Source organism: Brachycentrus maculatus, unplaced genomic scaffold (assembly GCF_059751285.1).
Source record: "Brachycentrus maculatus isolate JH-2025_06_01 unplaced genomic scaffold, ASM5975128v1 h1tg000556l, whole genome shotgun sequence".
In the NCBI taxonomy this organism is placed as follows: domain Eukaryota; kingdom Metazoa; phylum Arthropoda; class Insecta; order Trichoptera; family Brachycentridae; genus Brachycentrus; species Brachycentrus maculatus.
The window spans coordinates 17,271-39,963 of NW_028281299.1; the positions used below are offsets into that span (position 1 = coordinate 17,271).

General features: G+C 29.5%; 1 protein-coding gene across 1 annotated transcript in view; it reads right to left on the bottom strand.

The window, feature by feature from the left end:
- Window positions 1–22,693, bottom strand: part of LOC148301489 (kin of IRRE-like protein 1) — a gene marked incomplete at its 3' end in the record, with an annotated part of 63,916 nt that overhangs the window by 14,161 nt on the left and 27,062 nt on the right. Inside the window, exons 7-8 of the mRNA XM_088273172.1 lie at window positions 14,919–15,063; window positions 13,521–13,651 (exon numbers count right to left, since the gene is read on the bottom strand). Of these exons, the coding sequence (XP_088129298.1) occupies window positions 13,521–13,651; window positions 14,919–15,063 (276 nt within the window). The remainder of the gene's footprint in view (window positions 1–13,520; window positions 13,652–14,918; window positions 15,064–22,693) is intronic.

The window sequence follows — 22,693 nt, forward strand, 5'->3', positions numbered from 1 at the left end:
TCTTGGTGAGTGGTTATATACTAATATTACTTAAGTATTGCAATATTAAATATAATAAAATATTCAATATTAAGCATTAATATAATTTATTATACTAAATATTGTAAAAATAACGCTTTAAGTATTTAAATAATATGTTAATGGTTTTAATTTAATCCTGATCAAAAAATGAAACCAGGATAATGTGATGACAATGACTCACGTCTTTTACGAATTGAACAATTGTTATCGAAAACACACTTTATAGAAATTATTAGAAAACCGTTAAGTTGAAGCTTCGAAACAAATTTAGCGTTGATTGGAAAATCCTCTTAGCTTATTAGAAACAATAATATAAGCGAAGAACGGGGGCATTCACAGCCTTAAAAATAATTTCATCTTACCAAACTTATTTCGCGCGGCAGGAATACAAGTTGTGGGAAGTGCTTTGATTAAGGCCAATTAAAAGTTTTGTTTATACACGGAGGAAGCAATATAATTTTTAAAAACACAAGGTTAATTACCTTCTAGTTGCTGTTTTGCACAAACTTTTGAAAGCCATTTTCAAAGCAAACTTTCAATAAACACACTTACCTACCAGTAAGAACTGGCATTCTTTATAAGTAATTGACTAAACTCAAGTGTTCAACACAAGTTTGGTATTATATCTTTAGCGTAATATTAAACAATTATGTTATACAAAATTGTAAAAGGAAGTTAATTTTGATTTATCCTTTCAAAAAAAGATCAAAAGTTTGTATAAAGTGCTTGATATTCTTTACATTGTTTTAAACAAAAATAATTGAAATCTTTTAGAAATAGGATTTTTTTTCTTTAGCCTTCAGTCCCCTACTGCTAGATATAGGTTTCTTCCTTATCCTTTCAATTTTTACAGTGTGTTCTGTTTGCATACAGTTTTTACCCATCACAGCAGCTATGTCATCGAACCATCTATTTTGAGGTCTTTCGACGTCTTTTTTACTCTCGCAAGGTCTCCATCATAAAATTTTACGGGTCCATCTTGTCGAATTTTGTCTTGCTAAATGTCCTGCCTATTGCTACTTGAATCTTGCTACGCAATCTATTTATTTATATTTTTTATTTATAAATATATATAATTAAGAAATAATGAGTTTTTCTTTTATTCTGTAGAATTAAAAATCGTGTTTTGGTTTGTATTAGGAATTTTACAAATTAAATGCCGATTCAGAATACACAAGTTTTTTTGTTGTTATACAAAACATCCCCGATTACAAAAAAAAATAAAAATCCCTGGTAAACCTGTAAACGTATTGCTATTCTCCGTCTTTTCTTACTCTTAGAATGGACGGCCCTAATTACCACCTCTTCTCAGGGTAATTTTTTTAGGTTTAAAAAAGAGCTAGGTTTACAATGCACCTGTTTCAAGACCTCCCTCGTTAGCACTACATAATAGCAAGTTTTCCTAAGTACGTTATAATATTAAAATGATGATCTACGTTCACAGTATTTCATATTTAACAAAGTGCTTCCTAGCGATAAAAATTCAACATATAAACATTATTTATAGTAATTGATAATAAAAATTTCATAATTTTGAGAATAATTCAAAATTATATCATGAATTTTTTAAATTATAAACGTTTAAAAAAAAGGTTTCGTCGAGATAAAATCATTAATTTGTTATGAAAAATGACTTCTATAGACCGCATTTTTTTTATTTTACAATAAAAGAATAAGGTGAAATCTATTTTAAATACAATATTCCAAATTTATTTATTTTATACACAATACTTCTGAATATATGTAATATTTTGAGTAATGTACACTTTTTTCTTTTCAACTTCATCAAATGAAATGTGTCACATTTTTAATCATACCATCTGAACATAAAAATGACTTCTATAATTGGAAATAATCCAGATTTGTGAACAAATATTTCGACACACTCAAAATGTTGTCCGAAATTTTAATTAAGTTTACTTTTATCAAGTTTATTAAAAAAAAAACAAAAAAAAACTAACACATTCACTTTTAAAATATTAAGAGATTTAGCAATTATTTAAAGATACGATAATGTGCGAATGTATTTATGCATAACAGCATTTTTAAAATTCAAGAATATTAACTTTCTTTCAAAAGTTTGATCCGATGACTTTTAGACACTAGCTCGAAATGTCAAGCGGATAGGGCGTCATAGCTAATAAAATACTTTTAAGTTAGCCATTGTTCGTTCTACGTGCGTGTCTCAGTGCTTTGGGCCAATATATAGAAGCAATAGGTTTTTACACATCTGTAAAGTATTGATAAATCTCAGGCCTAGATGTATCACCAGAAAGGTTTGCCAACGAATTGGAAACACGCGTATCTATAATAAGAAAATATATTTACATTTCTTAGATAAAAAGAAAAGGAAAAGTCGTAGTGTAAATTCGGAAATAATATGAAATCGTGAAAACCGTAGAGGAAATGAAATTATAAAGTATGTAAATTATAATGTAGAAAACAATAACATTATAATTGTTAAAGAATGTTTTAATATTCAGTTGTAGCCAATTTTTATCTGGCTGTATGGTGTAGTAGTCAGTACGCTCGGCTACCTTACTGAAGGTCCCGGAATCGATTCCCAGGGGGGTTCAAATAAATGTAAGTGATCATTTACTCTAATATTTATTCAATATTACTCTGGACTGGTACCTGAAGCGGAGGGTTGATCACCTTTTCTTCATGTTTTTACAACAAGATTACACTTCGTTATATGATTCAGTACCCTATGCATCATTGGGGTGCGGATGAGGGTTTGAGTAAAAATAAGTTTTTTTTAAACAATTACTTGTTTCGATTTTTTTTGTGAAAACTTAATAAATATTTTCATGTTATTTGTTGTTTCGGCATTCACGTTGAGGTAAGACATGATTACTTTTTTTTGGTAAAACACTTGATTTTTTACCACTTAATTATTACATATTTAACGACTAGATTTGGAAGGTACAGATGCTTCCGAATTTTGTTTGAATTCAAATTTAGTTTATATTCAAACCCGTAGGTAGAAGCACCTGTAGCTTCTAAAACTAGTCGTTAAAATATAATACTCAGGTGGTAAAAGCAAGCGTTTTATTTATATTTAATTTATAAATATTTTCCATGTAAACTTGTTACGAAAAGGCGGTTTGACGACCGTGGATGTCGATACATCCCGGGGGCTAGTTAGTAGGGCCATACAGGGGTGTTAGTATTCCTAGTCCTATTGATAGTTTACCCATAATGGTCCCTAATAAGCGCTACACATTGCCATTTCGTAAACAATAGACGCCCGATGCTATCTCGTCAATTTATTTGAAAGCTCATTAATTCAATTTATTGGACAAAACGAGAGTCAAAGGCGTCACGTGTGCGCGGAATAACGGCGATTGGCGAATTATCAGCCGCCGATAATCATTGATACATTGTTATTGGCTAATCTTATCGAACCAATGTCGGAATAAGTGTTGCGCCATCAATTCTCCCTCGTGACACGTCCCTTGTCGGATACAAAATTAAATCGCCCGTCGCTCGTACTCTGTCGCATTGTGTCCTAACATGATTTAGCACTCGCAAATATACTAAATGTGACAAAATCGCCAACGGATGACTAATCCGTTCTACGAATCGTTTGACTGGACCGCTTTTATTTTAATGAGCAAAAGACTCTTGATAAAATAGATAACATACAATTCTTGAATTTTCATTCAGACACTGGAGTTTTAATTTGAATACCTTACGGATCAATAAAGAAGTGTGTATTTATTAGTGTCATTTTTATTTATTGTTTCGGCATTAACTTTGTGGTAAGACATGTTACAATGATTAAAGAAAACACTTGTTTTTTACCACTTGAGTTTTATTATAGACTACATGTTTCAGAAGTTAAACTTCCATCATTCAGGTCTGTATAATAACTAAAATATAAAATATAAAATTGTTCTATAAATAAGGAGAGGGGAAAGTAAAGGGAAAGGGTTAGTCAAGGGGCGGAGTTTGAAAACAAAGGAAAAATGGAAAGCAACGGGGAAGAATTTTGAAACAATATATTATTTAATTAATTATTATTAGAATTAAGGTTTTTTTGGATTTCTAAATTTTCAAGATAATTCATAATTTGGCCTTTATATGGAACAAGGTGTAATAATTTTAATTTATGAGAGTGAAATGAGTGATTAGTATCTATTATGTGATTTGCAAATTAAATAAATTTCCATTTTTCCTTTGTTTTCAAACTCCGCCCCTTGACTAACCCTTTCCCTTTACTTTCCCCTCTCCTTATTTAAAGAACTATTTTATATTTTAGTTATTATACAGACCTGAATGATGGAAGTTTAACTTCTGAAACATGTAGTCTTTAATAAAACTCAAGTGGTAAAAAACAAGTGTTTTCTTTAATCATTTTATTAGTGTCAATGTTCACCATTCTGCCCATTGTTATACTCGTATATCCTTATTTCAACATTTTTAGAAAGATGAATATAAGCTATGGCGTAGATTTTCTTTCATATGTTAGCATTAGATTTCATATGTTACCATTGTTTTCTTTCATATGTTATTTTAATATAAGAGGAAGTTCGGTTGATGGTGCTTATAGCTTTCTTCAATTAAACATGTAGGCGAGATTCATTAAAAATAATTTCATATACATTTTTGAGGAAAAAAAACATTTGTAGAATATAATAACATTTCAATTTTTTGATATTTATAATTGGACTATTTAATAACACTCATGTACAAAGTGATTACTTAGCTAGCTAATTGTCAAGTTTTAAGCACTTAGAAGTTAGAAGTTAGAAGCAAGTTTTAAGCTCAGACTTCCATCTTCTTTCGTATGAAAAACGATGGATGTTTCGTATCAGTGAAGATACTTTAAATATTAACACCTCCTCTGCGATGGTGGGTCTGATCAGACCCACCATCGCGGAAAATTATTAATTACTTAATAGGTAATTTTTTTACGTCGTTTTCCTTCAGTGTAATCGTTCTTCAAACAATTACCTACAAATTGAGATATAAACAAAAATTATCGGACCAGATTCGAATGAGTTATTTAAAAAAAAAGAACAAATAAAAGATCAAAAATCATATTGAGTAAGGTCAGTTGTTCGCTATCAATGTGTTAGTGTGCCGTCTGCCGTGCCCTCGAACTCCCCAAAACAAAAGCAAACATTGTCAATCTTTGGCGATTGATTCTGTGTATTGTTTTTTTTACATTCGTTTTAAACTGATTTATTTGTTTACTTGTATGAAAAATACTAAGGATCACGTTTAAAAAAGTGTAATTATTACATAAGTTGTTAATATTTTCATAAATTGATTCGGCAGTTACTTTTTGGTAAAATCTAACCATTTTTAATTTAAGTTTTACTTAGAAAATACCACAAATAGTGGTAATATATAGTATATAATAGATTTATGTATATATACAACACCGACATACACAAAGTTACTAACTTCAAAACTTCACAATAAACTGTTTTATGTTTGAACAATTTCTAGTTTTTAAAAAAAAAATCTTTACGACACTTTACCACAATGAATGGCAGGAAAAAAATAAATATCTCATAACGAGATTGGACGACTTTTGGACAGTTCTAAAATTGAAAGAAAAGTGAGAAAGTAGTGTAGATGACAGTGATTTAGAATTCAAAAACCTTAGATACAGAATTTTAAAGTGAAACAGAAAACTTGATTTTGTAAGAAATATCAGTAAGTGATGAAGACATCGATTTTAACAAGAAAAGTAGCGATTGTCTTCTGATTTTTTGATAATAATTTACTTGTCAATATTAAAATTAAATTTGTTACCTATTATGTCTAACGAACTTGTATATAAAAATAATTTATACCCAAAAATTAGTTTTATTTAGTACCGTACAAAATTATATTCATAATTTCTAAGACCCGCAAATCTATGTAAGAAATGGCGAACATTAAATGAATATTTACACCATTTTGGGCAATTCTGTTTATATTTTTCAATGAAAAATTTACCATTTTCACTGTATTTAAAATAAATTTTAATTGCATTATGGACAAAAATTTATCTTGAATTATGAACTCAAGTCAAAATCCCAGAATCATTTTGTGGTTTTTGGAGCTAACCGCCACGTTTTATATTTGAAGATAACAAATAAAAGTTAAAAATTCTATCTTTTATGATGTTGACTTAAAATATAGTTAAAAAATTAAAAACACAAATTATTTGAATTCAGTAAAAATAAACATGTTTACAACCACTGCTTCATGCCGATCATGCCTCACGCGGATGCGACATGCTACGCGGTGGTAGTTAGCAGCTGCGCTCGGTCGAGTTCGCATGTAAAATGAAGCGCTTGGATAATTTAAATTCAAAACTATCAAAAACTTGAAAATTCTCATACAAAACTTATGACACATTATCCTATTGCTATGTAGCCTATTTTGATTAATATATAAAATATAAAAACCCGACAAAAAACGTCTAAAAGGCGATTTCTGTACTGGGTCAGATCAGACCCACCACCGCTGGGCGCGTTTTGTTTGAGGGCATCGCGCTTTAGGTGTTAATCACATCATTACCAAAGTATTTTTTATTGATCTCAGGGAAATTTCATACATGAAGTCATTATATACGACTGTGCGAGTACTGGTGCACAAATTTGAGTGTCCTAATCATTTAAGCATTTTTTATATTTCTCCTTCTTTACTAACAGCATATAAAATGTTTATTCTTAACATTCGATTTTTCATTCTTCAGAGACCAAGTTTATGGTAAATCATTTGGTTAGTTTAATCATTTGTATTCATATATAACAAAAAAAAGTCTAATACAAAAAAGGCCAGTACAACTTAAATACATGAAATCTTTAATTTTCAATAATAAATGGACAAGAAAAGAAAAACGGTTTGTTACTTTATCAACCAGACAGAGAATAAGGTACCTTTTCAATACCTTATAAAATAGAGATAATTTGAGATTTTCAAAAGCATCGGAAAAAAACTCAAACAGATAAAAAGGTATTTATTTCCTCAGGATTCCATTGACAACAAGGGATAAGATAAGATCAAAGAATCATAATAAGATTTATTTCAAATGTTAAATTTTCAGAATTCTAAGGCGAAAATAAACAGAAATCCACCATCAAGGCGAAATGGGAAAGGAAAACAAACAAAAAAAAATCCAAAAATATGATCCAAATAAAAATCAAACTGTACAAAGTTATTTTTTTATTTGAGAGAAAAATATTCACAAATGAAAATGGTTTGCTAATGTATAATAGGGAAGAGTTGGAACCTTAAAGTTACTCCACAAAGTGTGTTTCTCGATATAAGTATATTTTTATAGCAACCAGAAAAATGTAGATTTTTATCATATTGCAACGGTTTTACTTAAATAAAGATCAAATTTAAACCGTTCACTCGAAAAATATATTTAATTAAAAAAGTATTGAACAAAATGCGAAACAGAGAAATCAGATTTTTAAATGAGACTAAATATCTTAGATTGTATAATTTTTTAACATTTCATCAAAGATGAAGAAGAATATGGAAATCTGGGCATTTACGGGGCTGACGACCGTCAAAGTATAATTTTAATTAAAAACCGTCAAAGTATGATTATAATTAAAACATTTAGAGTGTGTTCAAATACTTGTTCATTACATTATTATTATTATTAAAATTATTATTAATAATATGAAAATAACTCCTGTAATTGGAGATAATCCAGATTTTGTGAACAAGTATTTGGACACACTCAAAATGTTGTAAATAAATTATCTGGTCAAATTATAAGCTTAAATAATAAAAATGAAAATGGTAATTTCTGGCGTTTCTCATGTGTGTGATTGTAATCCAGGATTTGGACCTCACATACTAATATATATTTCTCTAGTGCATACTAATATATGTCTCTAATACACCAATAGATGTCTCTAGTGAAGTTCTAGTGATTCAAGAACAAGGTTTCTAAATTGGTTCATATATATGGAAATTTCAAGAATTTGAGTAGTGTGGTTGTCAATAATGGGTAGAATTGGTGAATGTTACACGTGTGTAAAGTGATCACTTAAACCAGCCTATGGCAATTGTCAGCCCCGTAAATGCCCAGTCTTCCATGTTCATCTTCATCTTTGATGAGATGTCAAAAAATAATATTCATTATTTTCATTTCATTTTGTAATTTAATTATTTTTATGACGGACTTAAATAGGCATGTATTCGTATTTACCCGCGTAATAGCGTAGAAATAATGTTTGTGAAATGTGCATATATGCATTATGTACAAATACCCGAGTTTATTAATTGCACTAGAACAAAAAATGTTCTTATCTTCTTCATCTTTGATGAGATGTCAAAAAATAAAAAATATTATAATTAAAGTAATAATTGGAGATAATTTAGATTTGTGAACAAGTATTTGGACACACTCAAAATTAACAATTGTCATTTTTCGAAGCAAAGTATGCTGGGTACTATAAAGTATTTTTATTATTTAAAATTTATAATAGTAGGTCGTGAATAAAAGTTTTATAAACCTGTGACTAAGTTTCTAAACACGAGGTTTGTGAAGTTTTGTCATGTAAACCTTTTTCAGTGAATACACTTAAAAAAAAGTGATAAATAAAATTACTAAAACAAATTTGTTATTAATTAGTTTAAAGACATATTATTATTATAAATACATAAAACAATTAATGTAAAACATATCAGTTATGCGTTCTAAGAAAGCTGTCGGATAGTAAAAACATATTTAATATCATAAAAGTAGGTACTTCTAATTATCTACAAAAAAAACTAGTATGATAAATGGCAATTTCACTTCATTAATCGCGATGAACACAATTTAAGTTGAATTTATAAATAATCCAAAACGAAATGTTCGCATTTAATTTATGTACAAATACTTAATATACCATATTTAAAACTACATACCTTCCCTTAAAAAAGAAACTCGTATCTCGTCAAACGATTATTGTTAGCGGAATATACAATGCGCGGTGTGTATGTCTTCAAGCGTACAATTATAGATTTCCCAAAGACGAACCGGAAACACGGTGGCGCCTCCATATTATGATTTTACTATCTACTTCCCTTTCCGGTTGAACCGACCGAACCGAATTTGTTATACTCTGCGGAGCTGCATACGTAAATAGGAATCGGTCGTATAAATCTCTGCCATACTAACTGCAAACGTGTGTATACTGAGTATGGCAGTGATATAGTATGTCATGTTTCGGTTCATATTTTCACATTGGTACCAGTAGAAATTTTTAATATTCTCATCATATACCAAGTTTAAATGTGATTCATGTTTTTGGCGTTCGTCATAAATATTCTCAATATTATTAACATTTAAAGCATTTAATTTGTGGTTAGTCATTTTTACTTATTTTTTTTTACAAAAATGTTAATAATATTAGTATATAACCACTCACCGAGATTTTAATGTCTACCGGTTAACCAGCCAAGGGTAAACATGCGCTCGTAACGCATGTTTGTGCTGAAACCTTAAGTGCATGTTGTTCTTCGGATCGACCAAAAATTGCACGTGTTGAATATTTTGTGAAGTTTTAAGTAACTTATCTGCAGTAATCTATTCGCCTCCGTATTGTAGTGGTTGTATAATGTGCTGGAGGTCCCGGGTTCGATTCCCAGAGGGATCAAAATAAATCCAAATGAATTTTTTGACTTCAATATTGATATAATGTTACCCTGGACTGGTACGTGAAGCGCAGAGATAATTATATTTCCTTCGTGTATTTAACAATTAAGATAAAACGTATATTTTATACGATGCAGTGCCCTATGCACTATCGGGTGCAGATAAGGGGGTCAGATTAGATGTCTATACGACCACAGGAATGCAACCTCGAGTGCTCTAGCCATTATTCTTCTTCTGAATTCATGGTACATACACGCTTTTCTCCTTCTTATGAAATCCAAATATCTGGAGCGCTAGACCGATCACTCTACTTTCGTAAACTGATGATCAAGTGCGTAGATTGGATGATTTATCCTATGCACCATTATTGGTGTATTAGATACATTATTTCCACCTCCGTAGTGTAGTGATCAGAGCGTTTGTAAGCCGTATTGGAGGTCCCGGGTTCGATTCCTACGGGGGTCAAAATACGTTCGGTTGTTTTTCACTCTCAAATTTGTATCACCTTGCCCCATGCAATTAACAATCAAGATATTACTGCGTCACAACGATTCAGTGCCCTATGCACTATTGGGTGCAGATAAGGGTTAAAAAAGATACCTTAAAATGATAATTTGATTATCTTGCTTAATGTTTTGAAATCGATTCTTGAGAGGAATATAGAAGGATTTTTCTGAATATTTTCTTAAGCCATTAGATTAACCGTATAAATATATCAAGTAGCGAAAAGGGGATATTGAAGAGTTTACGTTTTCAAAATATCGTAAATACAGTTACAAATCGTTAAAGCTATCATCAAAGGATACTCGATAATCGGTACTAAAATACGGAGATTAAAGGAGCATCTCTCAAAATGATTATTGACACAAACGAACATAACTATAAAAGCGGAGTGTATTTTTATCAGCAATTCTATCACTTTACAACTTCGGCTACATTTTTTATGCCTTTCCCTTCCGCCCCCGAAATAAAACCTCAAGCTAAACGTAAACCCAAAAAAGATTACGCAACTTTAATAACACGGCAATAGCTTTACGATTTCTTGAAACACAACTTTCAGGGCGAAGTAAACTTATTAAGCGGTTTCAACTTTAAATAAAACTCTAAGTTGATATTATGATAGGCTTTCTAATAAAAGTTTTTTTTTGGAGGAGAACTTGTAAAAAGTTTAGTAGAGGAGATGGAGAGGCTTTCTTTCAAATGATTGCCGAAGCGCAAATATGGAACAAAAGTCTTACATAAATCAAATCATCTCATAATAAGTTGAACATTTATCATTTCAACGATAAATGTGTACCGGGAAATAATAAATTTAGTAAAATTGTGTACCGGGAAAATTATTTTGTTATCAATAAAATTATTAACATAAAAAAACGTTTTTTGAATTTTTTTTGCAGATACTTTGTGGCACATTTTATAAACTTTATAAAATAAAACAACTTTGTTTTAACCACTTTTTATTGGTACACTTTTTTAACCGGTTTCGACAAGAACCTTGTCATCCTCAGGATTAACTATAACCTAACTATGAGTATTTCAATGTTTTAAAATTAGTACATAAGCCCTAAGGATGTCAAGGTTCTTGTCGAAACCGGTTGGAAAAAGAGTACCAATAAAAAGTGGTTAAAACAAAGTTGTTCTATTTTATAAAGTTTATAAAAAAATTCATAAATTTTTATTGAACCGATCGTAAACGAAGGGGTTGTTGACAATAGATATGGATGTTTGTAAATTTATAGGTCAGCCTACGACCGGTTGGTGACTGGTTAAAGTGATTATATACTATATGTTATAGGTGTCTCAACTTAAAACGATTCATCTACCGTTTGAAAACGAAAGAAGCTGGAAGTCTGAGGGCTGACTACCAGGAATTTTGCTGGCTTAATCACTTTAAAGTAAATATGAAACTAAATTATGGAAATTATGGAACATCTTTATTGCATTAATTTTTAAAGATGTATAACTGCAATATGGATGTTCAATGTCAGAATCGTGAACGTTACGTGTATAAAGTGATATCTTAAGCGAAACAGATGCCAGGTCGTAAGCCCTGGGGTGCTAAAACTTTCATTTTCACAAATTAAAATAATATTAACTTGTTGGGTAAAGTTTGATTGTTTTAACTAAATGTTTATGTACGTACATTTCCTTCAGTTATTTTATTTATTGTTTTAGCATTCACTTTGTGGTAAGGCATGACACCTTTTTTATCACTTGAGTTTATTTTATTATGACGACTAGTTTCGGAAGCTATACTTCAAACTTCAGGTCTAAATATAAACTTAAACAAAATAAATAATTATGTGTTCTATAAATAAGGAGAGCAGTAAGTTAGGGGGAAGGGGGTTAGTCAAGGGGGTGGAGTTTGAAAATAATGGAAAAATTAAGACGGAAGCATAGCTTCCGAAACTAATCGTCTTAATTAAATAATTTCAAGTGGTAAAAACAAGTGCTTTTTATTTATTATTAGATTAAAACCAATATTTTTAGCTTTTCCACTTTTTTATGTGACCAGCGACCGGGTTTCGTCGTTACCGACATCATCAGACCAGTCTGATGATGTCGGTAACGACGAAACCCGGTCGCTGGTTAAATAAAAAAGTGGAAAAGCTAAACATATTGGTTTTAATCTAATAATAAATTAAAAATGCAATTCCATCACGAAGTGTCAGTGGATAATATAAATCTATTATACAAGTGCTTTTCTTTAACACTTTAATTCAGTTGTTGATGTTGTAAATATAAGCTTTTCAGAGATAAATTATTAATTACGCAATAAGGGTAGGTGTTTTGTGAAATATTTCTTTGTTTTGCATGTTTTGTGATACTTATAATATAATCGTTTTTATTTTATCTTAATTTTTAACATACAGTGATAAAAAATTGTATTTTTTACGATATTCAAGAGGTAGACTTACTCCCAAAACATAATTAATATATGTCATCAAATTTTATGGTAACTACACAGAAGTACTCCTAATGTCACGAAATATTGTCATTATGTTTGGGTTTCGGACATGCAAGATTCAGTCAAGGTAACATCAACATATCAATCGTATGCACATCAAAATCATTTACCAATCAGAATTGATGGATAAATTTCAATCATTTTTATACTAGCAAGTGAAAACGAAAAACGTCCTTCAATGTGCCGGTAGCGGTAAAAACGATTAAGCCGATATTTTCGATTGACAGGGTAGCTAGAAAATACCAATTTTCTATTTATTGATGAAAAGACAGTATGGCATTGTTTGATGGGGTGGAACTTATAATAACATACTGAAGTCTGTGAAAATAATCCAGAGAACAGTAATTGAAGTAATTTTGAAGAAAAAAAATATTTCCAACAAAATTATTATCGACAAAATTTTAATTCCCAAACCGAATTTCACCGTTTATATAGAAACCGTTTTGAAGAAAAAAATAAATTTTCAATTATTAAAGTGTGACAAATATTTGAATTTAAAAAAGCTTATCTCCAAAATTCCAAAATGGTTTTGCAACTCCAAAATGTCGTACTAAACAATTTCATATTTTTTAAAAAATATTTAGGAATTAAACACTTCAATAAACCCTTAAGTAATAAAAAAATAGATAAATAAAAAATTCTTAAGAAAAAAATTAATGCCCATTACGTGTAAATCTTAAAAAAATAAATAAAAGAAAAAGAGAAAGACTATAATACCATTAGTCAAATTAAACAATAAACCTTAAGTGTAAGTCACTTTCCAAGCCCAAGAGCTAAGTCTTTTTTTGGAGAGGCACAGCGAAACTAAAATTATAAGTTTGTCATTTGAAAAATGTATAGAAATTGTGTCAAATTGTATTTAAAAATATAACTTTATTAAATAAATTAAAATAATAAAAAAGAGAGAGAGAAAGAGTCGCTTACGTTATGCATCCAGTGCAGCTTTCTCCAGGGTGGGTTGGAGTGCACGTGGCACTCGAAGTACACGTCATCGCCTTCCTTTATGTCTCCAGCTGAGAGGGTGCTGCCCAGTCCGAGGCTCACCACTGGTGGATCTACCAATATTAAAGATGAATTAGTAATATCATAAATTGAGCACGATAACATAAAATTAAACCTGAATTGGGTGTTTCGCTCTGAGAAACACGAACGTATGCATTTAACATATCGCTCAATCCTTTCAAGAACGTCTTAAATCAAAAATCAACAATTTTCAGTTGAGCATGTTTTGGGAATGCCCAGAAAATGTACTATATCCCAGCAAAAGAGGCATATTTTGAACTTAATATTTACCCGCTACAGGGCAGAAAGTGTTGTTTTTGTATTTTGAAGAAAAGGTATTGTTTAATTATTTTTTTAAATATACTAAATATTTTTTAAATGGAGAAAAAACCTTCAGGTTTTACCTTAAAAGATCTGTTGCACAGTAAAAAGTTCAATAAGTGGCTTGATATTTATTTTTAATACAATGTATTATATTTTTAAACTTTAAAAACGTTATCCTGAAAAATCAAGTTTTTCGATTTATGACGTTCTTGAAAGGAGTGAGTGATATGTAACTTATTTAGGATTTTTTAAGGAAAAGTAATATACATATATTAATTGAGGAAATATTAAATTACATTAAAAATTTACTTGATTTATTAGTAAAAAAAATATTTTTAAGATGATATGTATTATATATACAATAAATTCATCATTATTTGTTCCTTTTTATCTTATATATCTCGAAAAAAAAATCTTTTTATGAATAATTTTTTCATGCAAATTTTATTTGGTAGGTACGCCCGTTGAACATATTTTTTTGCATTATTTCAAGGAATAAATTATGAGTAAAAAAAAAAACAAAGAAAAGCAGATGATTAAAATAACTAGTTGATGTATGATACTAAAATTTATGAGTTGTATTAAAAAAAATTCCGTACTACTCGTACGAGTACAAAAGGGTTTATCATGAGTATTCTTTAGTCTGTTTTAAGTTTTTGGGTCGTCGTTTAGTTTTTATGAGTCTCCGTTAAATATGAATTAAGTATTTTTTCTTCTAAAAATAAAACAAGAAGTCCATAAAAAAGAACAGATTGTTAAGTTTTTTTTTATTTATATTCATTTGTTTTATTTTTCAGCTTTATTGCTCCAAATTTACAGTTATAATTTCAAGTCAATATTATATAGGGCAGAGAATATTTTGTTCAATACTGCTTATACAATACCGTAGATATTATTTCAGTTTTATTTTTGAGCAGTTGAATAGATTATGAGACTCTCGAGTATCGGAAAATAATCATGTCAATCAAAAAAAGCTCATAAATATTTTGTACTCACAGACAACGCTGATGCTCCAACTGGTCTCCAGAAATAGTCCTGTCACATTAGGGTTCTCAGCTCGACAGGTTATTGGTTTTCCATCATCTTCTGTTGTTGGAACGAAGCTAAGTTCACTGATAGTAATGTTATCCTGTGTTTCTTCCTGCGAAAAATATTAAAATTTTGAGTGTTTTTTTTAACACTTTCTTGCACATTTTATTAACTGTATAAAAAAGTTAACTCAAGGTATGTCTGTTTTTTTTACACTTTCTGGCACATTTTTTTAACTTTATAAAAAAAAGTTTACTCAAGGTATGTTGTAAATCACTTCTATTATTGTTGCTGTTTGTCCAAACGGTTACGATATGCATCTTGCCTTCTTCAGAAAAGGATATGCACTAAACTCAATACAGAGAAATATTTATAGTCAGTAGTGATTTTTTTTTACTAAAATTAAGGCGGTTAAAAACAAAGTTTTTTAAAATTATATTTTATAACGTTTAATTTAATAAAATAATGAAGGATAGTTTTCACAATGAGTAAATGCGTATTTTACTGTCATACAGTATGTATGATACTTAAATATGCATTGATAATAATTGAACGAACATTGCTCTCATTGTATTTTTTGCAGTACAAAGTATTATATGAAAATAAAAGAGGAAGGAAGTCAAGTAACGAATGAGTTAGGGGTCCAAATATATGTAGATTACACTGTATCAGACCTTTTTTGAACGTCGTGCAATTTTTACATGACATATCGTAAAAACAATTGTGATAAGGGAAGTCAATTATTGATATTGTTCTAGATATTTAGTAAAATCTTTATATTTAATATTAAATTATCGCTCGTTTTAAATTAATAAGAAAATAAAAGAAGATAACATAATTCAGTTCTTATAATCTAATAAAATATATATATATATATATATATATATATATATATATATATATATATATATATATATATATATATATATATATATATATATATATATATATATATATATTTATTTATATATATATATATATATATATATATATATATATATATATATATATATATATATATATATATATATATATATATATATATATATATATATATATATATATATATATATATATATATATATATATATATATATATATAATATATATATATATATATATATATATATATATATATATATATATATATATATATATATATATATATATATATATATATATATATACTTATATATATATATATATATATATATATATATATATATATATATATATATATATATATATAATATAATTATGACTGTTAAACCTATTTTTTTATCTTTTCTTTTTTTAATGATTTCTGGCTCCATGAAAATGATTGCTTACTTATTTGGAATATACAAAATATTTAATATATTCCCTACAAAAAGCACTCTGGGTTATTGGTCACCATTTACAAAGTGGAGTTCAATTTTCAATGCATTATTTATTAATGTAGTGAATTGGTATTACAAATAAAAGTGAATTTCCCAGAAATATAAATAATACAATTATTGATGTATTTACGTTATTATTAGTATTTCAATTACAAAGCTGTCAAACTGATATTTCAACCAAGCACAAACAATGGACGAGATTCTCTAATTGGGTGGGTTGATTGATTGTTACTGGAAAGTATTATATTTCCGTTGTAACTCAAATTTCTGAATGCCAAAATTACATCAGATAACTAATTATTTTTATGATAGAAATAGGATTCATTTTTTAATTAAAATCGGTTTTGGATATGGATTTATATGAATTCTTAAAATGGTAATGATTTTTTAGATCATAAAAATAAATAAAATAATGCCCAAATTCTCAATTTCTGTAGGAATGAATTTTTTATAAAAAAATGTGAAAAATACAACACAAACAACCAAACTGGTTTGTATAATTTCTAGGAATCTCACTTGTGACTAACTCACATGGAATCTCGTAAGTTTCGCAGTTATACATATATACCCGAGAATGCTACGTTGGCTTCCTGAAAAAATGTTTTATTTTACATTATTACGGTGTTTTAAAAAAAATATCACCGATATTTTGTTTATTACATTAAAAAAAAGATAATTTAAAAACACGTTTTTAATCATGAAAAATAGATCCTTCTCCCTCTCTCTCTCTTTCGGTTGAATGTGTTCTATAAAAAAAACTAAATAACCAGTGGAAAAACGGGTACGTATTCCTAATTTTTAATTCTATTTCATAAGAATTTGTCCTCAAAAACAGGTATGAAAATCGTTTTTTTTTTAAACTTCGTAATTGATTACGTTATTGACAAATTGTCACAATAAAGGAACTGACATCTTTATGTACAGGGTATTGCAAAATCAGCGATATCATACGAATGGATATTATAGTGACATATTATGGGGGCTGTCCAGTACAATCGTGACTCTTTTGTTATTTGGAGGATCAGAACACCACCCTGTACAGTCCCCGGTGTGGGGAAGATATATCATTTTGGGATACACAATTTTTCAATATTCAATGTAAATGCTGGATGGCGCCAACAAGCGGAAACGTGCGTGTTTTGCGTCGTTTCATGCGAATTAAATGGATCATACTGCGAACGGATCCGTCGTCATTATTCGATTCCAGTTGTGTGGGTAACGGATTCGATTTCCGTAGTCAGAAATAATTCAGCAAAATATCGCGTACATTTCCTTTCGTTATTTATAAAACATCTTATTTGTCATTTTTGTGTGAACTTTCTGCTGTCATCGATACCGTTTTTTTTTACCAAAATAAATTGCTGTAATGGAAGAAACATACTCTAAGGATTGTGTTTTGATCTGTATTTTTATACATAAAAATAAAACACTTGTTTAACACACCTTTAAATTTATTTATTTAACAACTTCCTTTGAGAACTTCCCTCGAGATGTTCTGGAAGCTAATAGTTTTTGCATTCATAAACTCAAAAGTGATCTAGTACAAATATTTTATTTTTATTTAAATCATTATATTATTCAATAAAAATAATTCCAAATTAATAAATAATAAAATAGACCGCTGATGTGAACTCATATACGAAAATGATAAATATATGATATCTAGGAGATCCACACATTTGAGAAGTGTGGATGTCAATCATGTATAGGTGGAATTGGTCAAAACCCTGTAAAATTCCAGACTTCCGTATTCTTCTTTTTCTATGTTGAGATGTCGAAAATGTAAAAATAACTCCTGAGTGGTGGCAATCCAGATTTGTGAAAAAGTATTTTGACAAACTCAAAAATGTTGTAAAAATAATTTTTAAAATAAGTAAAAAAAATTAAACGAATTTTTCTTATTTTTTAAGGAATCGTTCATTTTTCTTTTCCTGAGAAGCCACAAATAAAATCCTTATGTCTTTGAAAATAATGGACGAAAATTAATAATGTTAAAGAAATATGTATGTGTGTATTTTTCGCTAGACGATCACAAAGGCAGGATTATTTTAAAGTGCCCTAGATTACGTTCAATTTGTATTCACTCTGTACTTCAACACGACAACCAATCACCTCAATTCTATTTTTACATTCAACAATCGTTTTGTTACGTCACACGATCAGGGTCGCACAGTTACATAGGGCTGTTCCATTTGTAGTGACTGTGGACTGAGAGATTGGGCAATATTCCATTTGTAGTGACAGGGTGAGGGGTTCCAACGCCAATGACATAAATCCAATAGCTTCGGTCTTGGTGATTGAATATAGTGGTATCGGCGTAAATTGGAATGAGCATTTAACGCGTGTCAAAGGAAAATTTCTGGATACGTACAGAATACTTAGATAGGTATGCACGTATTACAAGTATAAACTATTTAGGAAAACTAAGAGTTTTCCAATGAATAAATACGAATTAAATTATTTATCCTGGAAATATTTTAACCACAAATTCATCAATATAACCGCATATATTGAATTTATTCTTAATAAAATCCACGTATTTGTTTATCCAAATATCTTCTTCTTCTTCTTCTTTTTGTAAATCCTAGGGATCTGTCTGTGCCTCCGCATGCCGCTCTTGGGATGTTGACTCCCACATGTCTTTCCATCTTTTTGGAGGTCTACCTGGGGGTCTTCGTCCTTCAGGGTTGCCTTGGAGGGCGATACGTAGAAACCTGTCTTCTGACATTCTGTTTTTATGTTCCTTCCAGTATCGCCTTCGTTGTCCCTACCTCACGATATCTTCCGTCTTACACATACTCCGGATGTCGGTATTTCTTACTCGGTCTTGCAATGTGTTTCCGGTTATGGATCGGAGAGTCTTCATCTCGGAGGTTCAAAGTCGAGATTTTGTTCTGGAAGTATCTGCTCTTGCCTCAATCCCATAAGTGGCTATTGGTCGAACACATGTTTAGTTTTTTTTGTTTTTACTTTTTATTCACATGTGTTTTTTCCTCCACACCGAGTTTCTGAGGCATCCTGATATAGTCCAAATATGATACAAACATATGTGTGAAAATAAATATATTATATATTTCTTTGAAATCAAAGATGTACACAAACAAGTTTATTTTACCTTCATAAAAGAAATCTACGGTTTATTTATGATAAAAGATTAAATGAGAGTTAGATTTCAGTTTTGTTCTAAGATTTTTTTGTGGAACTGCATTTTATATAATGAAATGACAACATGTATACAGTTTTTTTCCACATATATTTTATTTGACTAGTGACCGGTTTTCGTCGTAATCGATATAAACAGACTAGTGGTGTCAGTAATGGTCCCAGTCTGATGATGTCAGTAACGTCGGAACTTGACACTGATAAATAAAATAAATCTGAAAAAACTAAATACTTAATAAAATATATGAATATTTAATGAGAGTGATATTGTATTAATATAATATTACAGGTAATTTATCATATGCTTCCATTTATTTATGTACAAAATCTAATGGTGAATTTTATTTAAATAAACAAAAGTATGGTATAATTATCACCGCTGATTTTCGTTTGCGAATTACTTGATTTTTACTTGTTCATTTGAATTCTGAGGTCATGATTGTAATTTCCGATTTTCGTACTTGTGTGACAGTTGTAAAGTTGAAAATAACTTTTGTTCTAAACAATTATTTATAATGAAAGTCTCCAAGCAATGCGTAAATAAGTTAAATGAGTAATTTAATATAAAAATGTGTAGTCAGTAAGTATGTTTAAAATGTGAGTAAGTATGTTTAACGATTAGTTAAAAATTATTCAAAATTTTCAAATTTGTAAAACAACTAAAATACCTTGGTATCTGAAATGGATCTTTAATGACATATAAATCACGGCCATTCCGAAAACTAATCTTATTAAAATATTGACAGTTTGCAAACCGCACGATTTCCGAAAATTGACGCCTGAAACCGCATGTTTTATTTAGCAAAAAAATATTTTTAATAATATAAGTTATTCATAGCAGATTTATATTATTCACTGACACTTCGTGATGGAATTGTATTTTTAATATATAATTAGATTAAAACCAATATTTTTAGCTTTTCCACTTTATTTTTAATTGACCAGCGACCGGGTTTCGTCGTTACCGACATCATCATCCAGTCTGATGATGTCGGTAACGACGAAACCCGGTCGCTGGTCAAATAAAAATAAAGTGGAAAAGCTAAAAATATTAGTTTTCAACTAATAATATATTATTCATAGCATTTTGAGTGTATCCAAATTCTTGTCCACAAATTTCGGTTTCTCCACTAAAGATTTATTTTGCACACTGGAGGATTTTGCATATAAGTAAAAAGGACTCTACTTAATAAAAGCTTTCTTAATCAAATCATAGAGGTCTGTTGTGAACTCAATCACGGAATTTCATAAGATGGATCGTAAAAGTACATGTGTATGACTTTTAAAAAAATTGGGTTGTGTAGTTATCAATCATGGGGAAAGAATGATAAATGTTACACGTGTATAAAGTGATCACTTAACCAGCCTATGACTAGTCGCAAGCCCTGTAAATGACCAAAATTCCATATTCTTTTTCATCTATGTTGAAATGTCAAAAATAATATCTGTTTTTGTAAAAATTATAATTTTAGCACGTTTGTCTATAGTAATCTTTCTATCTGTAATGAAATAATTAGTTGCGCATTTCTAATGGACTTATATTACATATAATTTTTGACATATCATCAAAGATGAAGAAGAATATGGAAGTCTGGGGATTTACGGGGCTGACGACCGTCATGCGTTTCACGTGTGTAAAGTGGTCACTTAAACCAGTCTATGACAATCGTCAGCCCCGTAAATGCCCAGACTTCCATAGACTTCTTCATCTTTGATGAGATGCCGGAAATAATATGAAAATAACTCCTGTAATTGTAGATAATCCAGATTTTGTAGGTTATGTATTTGGCCATACTCGAAATGTTGTAAAATTAAATAAATTGATCATTGAAATGTAATAAAACTTATAAAACTGTTTTAATTTAATTTTATTATTTTGTATCGATTTGAATTTGTTGAAAAGAAACGATTGAAGCGTTAATATCATCGTACAAAAATGATGGTATACCCTTGGAAAGGATTTACAAACTTGAAGCTTTTTCTTTCAAATAAGTTATATAAAGCTTTGTGTTTGAATTCGGAATATTATCAACCAATGAACGGATCCTTTTGCTATAAATAATTATTGACCTATAAATATATTTTATATCGTTCACATGCCCAGCGTGTGGTGATATTTTTATAAGGGTCAGATAGTGAGAGCCCTTTTCTTTCGACACATTTATCTCTGAGTAAATCATTGATTAAACGGCAGAAAGGTGCACAGGAACATGTTATTTATAGTGACATATAAATTCGACGCTGTAAAAATACGAGCTACTTGATAAAGGAGGAAATAATATATCTGGGTTGAGAGCTTTAAAATATTTTACGTTCATATCCCTTCATGATATTCACCAAAATCTGATTCCGTTTTATTTGAACTTCAATAAAACTTTACACAGGGATCGGTTAATTTTACATTTTGAAAAATACGTGTTTTAAAATATCACGTTGACGACGAATGTTGACTAACGTTAATTTTGTTATTTTTACGTGACCTACTGCCTGAAAAGAATTAACTAGGATGTAAGTTTATAAAAGTTTGATTTTTAATAATATATTTAATTTAATTGCATTAAATTTTGGTTCGAGAGAAATCTAATCCAAAACCTCATACATATTGATACAATAGTATCAACAGGTTACGTCTAAACACTTTTCACGTGTAAAATAAAGATGGTACACTAAAAAATAATAATTTAAATTGACTAAATTATTTAAAATTACAGAATCATATTTTGCCATTAATCACCATTGAAATATTAGCAGGGTTGACATAGTGCGTGATATTAACTAAGTGGACGAAATTACCACTGTGTGTGTGTGTGTGTGTGTGTGTGTGTGTGTGTGTGTGTGTGTGTGTGTGTATGTGTGTGTGTTAGTGTGTTTTAGTGTGTGTTTGTGTTTGTTAGGAATAAATAAAGAAATAATATTTTTATTCGTTAAATATACGCCAAAATATAAGAATCTGAGATGGTAAAATACAAATATTAAAATATCGTGAAAATGTAGATGATAGTGACAAAAAATATTATTTGTATTCCTCTGTCTTTCCCTATTCGTTTTTCTCAATCTCAAGGAGATTTTCATTCCCAATACATTATTTCATATCATATTAACATTCACAATCCTTAGTGAATTCTCGTTTATTTTTATGAAGATGTAAGGTTTTTCAATCCCATTGTATTGAATAAAAAGAAACGGGATCCCTCGAATACA